Consider the following 4486-nt stretch of genomic DNA (forward strand, 5'->3'; position numbering starts at 1 on the left):
ACATTTCAACAGCAAAGTATTAATTGAGAGAGGGGTTTTCAGGAGTTGGGGATTCTAGAATATTAGGAAGAAATGTTGGTATCCTCCTTCATTATAGATGGATGGCATAGGTCACAAATGAGAGACTGGCAGCAAAGCCAATATCAAAACCCAGTGGAATGACACTTTTGTGGAGTTTACTTTTCTTCCTGCTATCTTCCCTATCCCACGGAAATGTCTGTCACCATGTAAAGCACAGTGGCAGGGAGCTTAGGCTCCAGTCTTCCCCCTTGGGTAGGAAAAGGAGTGAAGGGAATGTCACTCCTGAGTTTCCATGCTTTCTTCTTCCTCTCCTTGAGGTGGTTCTTCTGTATTCTCCTCTTCTTCCTCTCCTTCCTTCTTCTCTGGTGGCTTCTCATAAGCCTTTTCTGAAGGTGTTACTATCACTTCATCCCAGGTAGATATTTCAGAAGCAGGATAGCTGGCATCACCCTCCTGGCCAAGGATCTTCCTAAAGCCACCATGTGAGAGGATTCGGACGAGAGTCTGAGCTGTATAACAGAACATGTCCTGCTGTTCTAGGGTCATGACTGTGTGTACTCTGAAGTTGCCACTCTCACAGGGGTCAGTGATACCCACTGAACCTGGCAGGAACAGTCCTGCAGCCAGAATCTGCAAGCAGCGTCTGTATGCAACGTTTAGGGCCAAAGGCTGTCTGGTGGGGTTGTTCATCACAGCATAATGGCCTAGTAGGTCAAGGATCCAGGGTGTGAGGGGCTCAAAGCCAGGAAAACGAATCCTCAAGTCCTTCAGTAGTCTGATGAGAACTTTAACTGTGGACTGAGAAGCATTTTCCTCGAACCAGCGGGCATGTTGGATGGCTGCTAAGGCACTCTGCAATACCTTGATATCCAAATGGAGTTCTGGGTCCAGTTTTCGAAGATTGGGTGGCACTGTTGTAATGAGAATCTTCACTGTAGCATCAGAAGAACTGATTTCAAAGCCAGTTTCGTTGGTCAGCATGGTTAAAACTGAAAAAACAGAATAAACAAAAACTATAATTCACATTTCCATTAGATGACCAAAGTTAAATCCAGGTGGATTTTTAAAAACAGCACAAAGTCCAGAATGAGAATTTAGAATACAGAGCTTTAGAAGGGAGATCAAACATCTCCCTTGAACATCTGAAGCCCCTGCTAAAAACTCCCACAACATAAAACTCTGCATTTACTCTTCCATCTGGTCTGACCTGATTTTGTTGAAAGTGTACTTACAATTACAAGACCTGGTTCCTGTGGCTACTAAATACATAATCAGCAACAAATGCAAACCTTCAGAAGGATCCTGTGCTCTTAGGCTTTCCACAACTTTGTTCCCCAGGGCAGCAACAGCTTCCACTAATTGACAGAAAAGGACATAATGTTATAATAATTTATTTATCTAGACTTTCTATATATCTCTAAGCTACTTTGCACTCTCATTTCTGTCCTATATCCAAGGCTGAAGCAAGGGTAAGTAATAGAATAAATACTTTTATAAGAGGAAGCCAAGGCCTGGACAGAAAAATTGCAAGACTCAGGCAACAGGACCCCTCCTGTACTCATATCCTCTTTTTACAGCAAGGTTTTTTAGGTCAGTGGCACTAACAACATTTTGGGCTAGATAAATCTTTGGGGTGATGGGGATGTAGGTTTTAACAGCATCCATGGCCTCTATCCTTTTTCTTTTTTTGAGAAAGGGTGCCACTCTGTCACCCAGGCTGCAGTGCAGTGACACAATCCCAGCTCACTGCAGCCTCAGTCTTCCGGGCTCAAGCAATTCTCTCACCTCAGGATGCCGCTTCTTTTTCTTTTTTTGTTTTTTTTGAGACAGGGCCTCACTCTTGTCACCCAAGCTGAAGTGCACTGGCACTATCTCTGCTAACTCCAACCTCTGCCTCCCAGGTTCAAGCAACTCTCCTGCCTCAGCCTCCCAAGTAGCAGGGATTACAGACGCCCACCATCACGCCTGGCTAATTTTTATATTTTTGGTAGAGACGGGGTTTTGCCATGTTGGCCAGGCTGGTCTTGAACTCCAGGCCTCGGCCTCCCAAAGGGTTGGGATTACAGGCATGAGCCACTGCACCCGGCCCCACCTCAGGCTTCTGAGTAGCTGGGACCAAAGCATGCACCACTATACCCAGCTAATTTTTTTCTTTTTGCAGGTACAGGGTCTTTCTATGTTACACAGGCTGGTCAAACTCTTGGGGTCAAGTGATCCTCTTGCCTCAGCCTCCCAAAGTGCTGGGAATACAGCCACCACACCTGGCTTCTACCATTTTTTGATGTCAGTAGCACCCCCTTGTTTTAACAATCAATAGTACCTCCAGATACTGCCAGATATCCCCTGGGTAGCAAAATTACCTCCAGTTGAGAAACATGGCTCTATAGTAATCTGCTATACATTATTTCAGACACACACACTTCAGCGTTTATCCCTTATCACCCATTAAAAAACATTTGTCAGGCAGGGTGCGGTAGCTCACGCCTGTAATCCCAGCACTTTGGGAGGCCAAGGCAGGCGGATTACCTGAGGTCAGAAGTTTGAGACCAGACTGGCCAACATGGTGAAACCCCGTCTCTACTACAAATAGAAAAATTAGCCGGGCGTCGTGGCCCATGCCTGTAATCCCAGCTACTCGGAAGGCCAAAGCAGAACAGCTAGAACCCAGGAGGGGAGGTTGCAGTGAACCGAGATCACACCATTGCACTCCAGCCAGGGCAACAGAGCGAGATCCGTCTCAAAAGCAAAAACAAAAACTAAAAGCATCTGTCTTACAAACATCCTTTCTCACAAGAAATTTGAGCTTTCAAGATCCCTAAGGGCTGGGCACAGTGGCTCACGCCTGCAATCCCAGCACTTTGGGAGGCTGAGGTGGGCAGATTGCTTGAGCTCAGGAGTTTGAGACCAGTCCAGGCAACATGGTGAAACCCTGTACCTACAAAAAATAAAAAAATTAGCTGGGTGTGGTGGCACACATCTGTAGTCCCAGCTACTCGGGAGGCTAAGGCAGGAAGATCACTTGCTGTAGTGGAGGTCAAGGCTGCAGTGAGCCACAATGGCACCACTGCACTCCAGCCTGGCCAACAGAGTGAGAATCTGTCTCAAAACAAAAAAAGATGCCTAAGCCCCTAATCCAAGTGCTATGTTCTGTTCCCATGACCAGAAACGGGCACACTCACATGTTGGCAGGATCTTAAGTATCACCACCAGGTCAGCCACATTGTGTCCTGTAGTCATTGTCCCCTTTTTATAGGATCCCACCTGTCGAACTTCTTCAATTTGCTATTGGAAAAAGGATTTTGGGGGAAAAACAATTTAGAAGAAAAAAAGGTGCCTAGGTCCTCCCAGAACTATTACAACATAGCTACCTGTTACCCAAATTAGGAAGTAGCAGAAGTGAAATCACCCCCAGAACCACCACATGAAAGCCTGATACATCACAGCTAGCATAAGTCTTGTCCCCAAGATCAGTACTACAAAGAAATCCCACTGTACGTTCTCATTTTAGGCTTGGCTTTGGATAATAAACAACTGAAAATTAAAAGTCAGGAGCCAAGGAAATTTCCACACTACCAAAGGTGCCCTTTCCTAAAACTAAATCATCAAAAACTCACCACTTCAAATGTCCCTGGAGCCACAATCAGATTATCAATCACATTGTTTATTTTTGTCACCAGAGAAAGGATAGACGCCTGAAAAACAGCATGAAACAATACTTGAAGATGAAAAATTAGAAGCAACTTCTCAGAGTTTGAATATTTTCTCCTAATCCCTTCCATACAAGCTGACTCAATACTGACCTAGGGCTTTAAAAACACTTCATTCTGGCCTTGAATATATGGGAAGAGAACTACTCTTTGTCCCCGATAAAAATAAGAATGCATATGTAATTTGTTTATATATCCACCTGGCTATCTCCACCCACAATGAGAAATAAGGAGAACAATTAAACCCTCTGTGGATTTCAGGCTCTGTTAACACCATTCTTAACCTCACCAACAATTACTCTTTACCAATACTTTTAACTGCTTTAGAGACATTTCTGGAAGACAGCCAAAAGAACATACCTGTTCAGCAGAATTAGGAGCCAGGTCCTGATTCCTCTTCAGCAAGGCCTCACTGAAGGAAGTTTCATCAGGTGCTGGCTTGACCCGGGGGAAGGCCATTTCACACTAAACCAGAAGTAAACAACTACATTCTATTTGCCGAAAATAATATACAGGAGAGATTGTGTTTTTTCTATTACTATGACAGAAAAAGGTTAAAAATAGAAAATTCTACACTTGTTTTTACTCCTTAATTTGTTCAATTAGCTGGGCATGGTGGCTCACGCCTGTAATCCCAGCTGAGGTGGGAGAATCCCTTGAACACAGGAAGCAAGGTTGCAGCGAGCCAAGATCGCACCACTGCACTCCAGCCTGGGCAACAGAGTAAGACCCTGCCTCAAAAAAAAAAAAAAAAATTT

General features: G+C 44.6%; 1 protein-coding gene across 2 annotated transcripts in view; it reads right to left on the reverse strand.

Annotated features, from left to right (window-relative positions):
- Positions 1-6: 6 nt before the first annotated feature.
- LOC105501980 (interleukin enhancer-binding factor 2) overlaps positions 7-4486 on the reverse strand; it is a 6560-nt gene continuing 2080 nt past the window's right edge. The window contains exons 4-8 of one of the 2 annotated variants that reach the window (XM_011928155.1): positions 4089-4193; positions 3636-3713; positions 3201-3303; positions 1311-1376; positions 7-1010 (exon numbers count right to left, since the gene is read on the reverse strand). In XM_011928155.1, coding sequence (XP_011783545.1) covers positions 298-1010; positions 1311-1376; positions 3201-3303; positions 3636-3713; positions 4089-4193 — 1065 coding nt within the window. In that variant the 3' untranslated portion in view covers positions 7-297. Of the gene's footprint in view, positions 1011-1310; positions 1377-3200; positions 3304-3635; positions 3714-4088; positions 4213-4486 lie in introns of both variants that reach the window. The other variant, XM_011928156.1, reaches the window with a different exon arrangement.

This window comes from Colobus angolensis, unplaced genomic scaffold, assembly GCF_000951035.1.
Source record: "Colobus angolensis palliatus isolate OR3802 unplaced genomic scaffold, Cang.pa_1.0 Scaffold77, whole genome shotgun sequence".
Classification (NCBI taxonomy): domain Eukaryota; kingdom Metazoa; phylum Chordata; class Mammalia; order Primates; family Cercopithecidae; genus Colobus; species Colobus angolensis.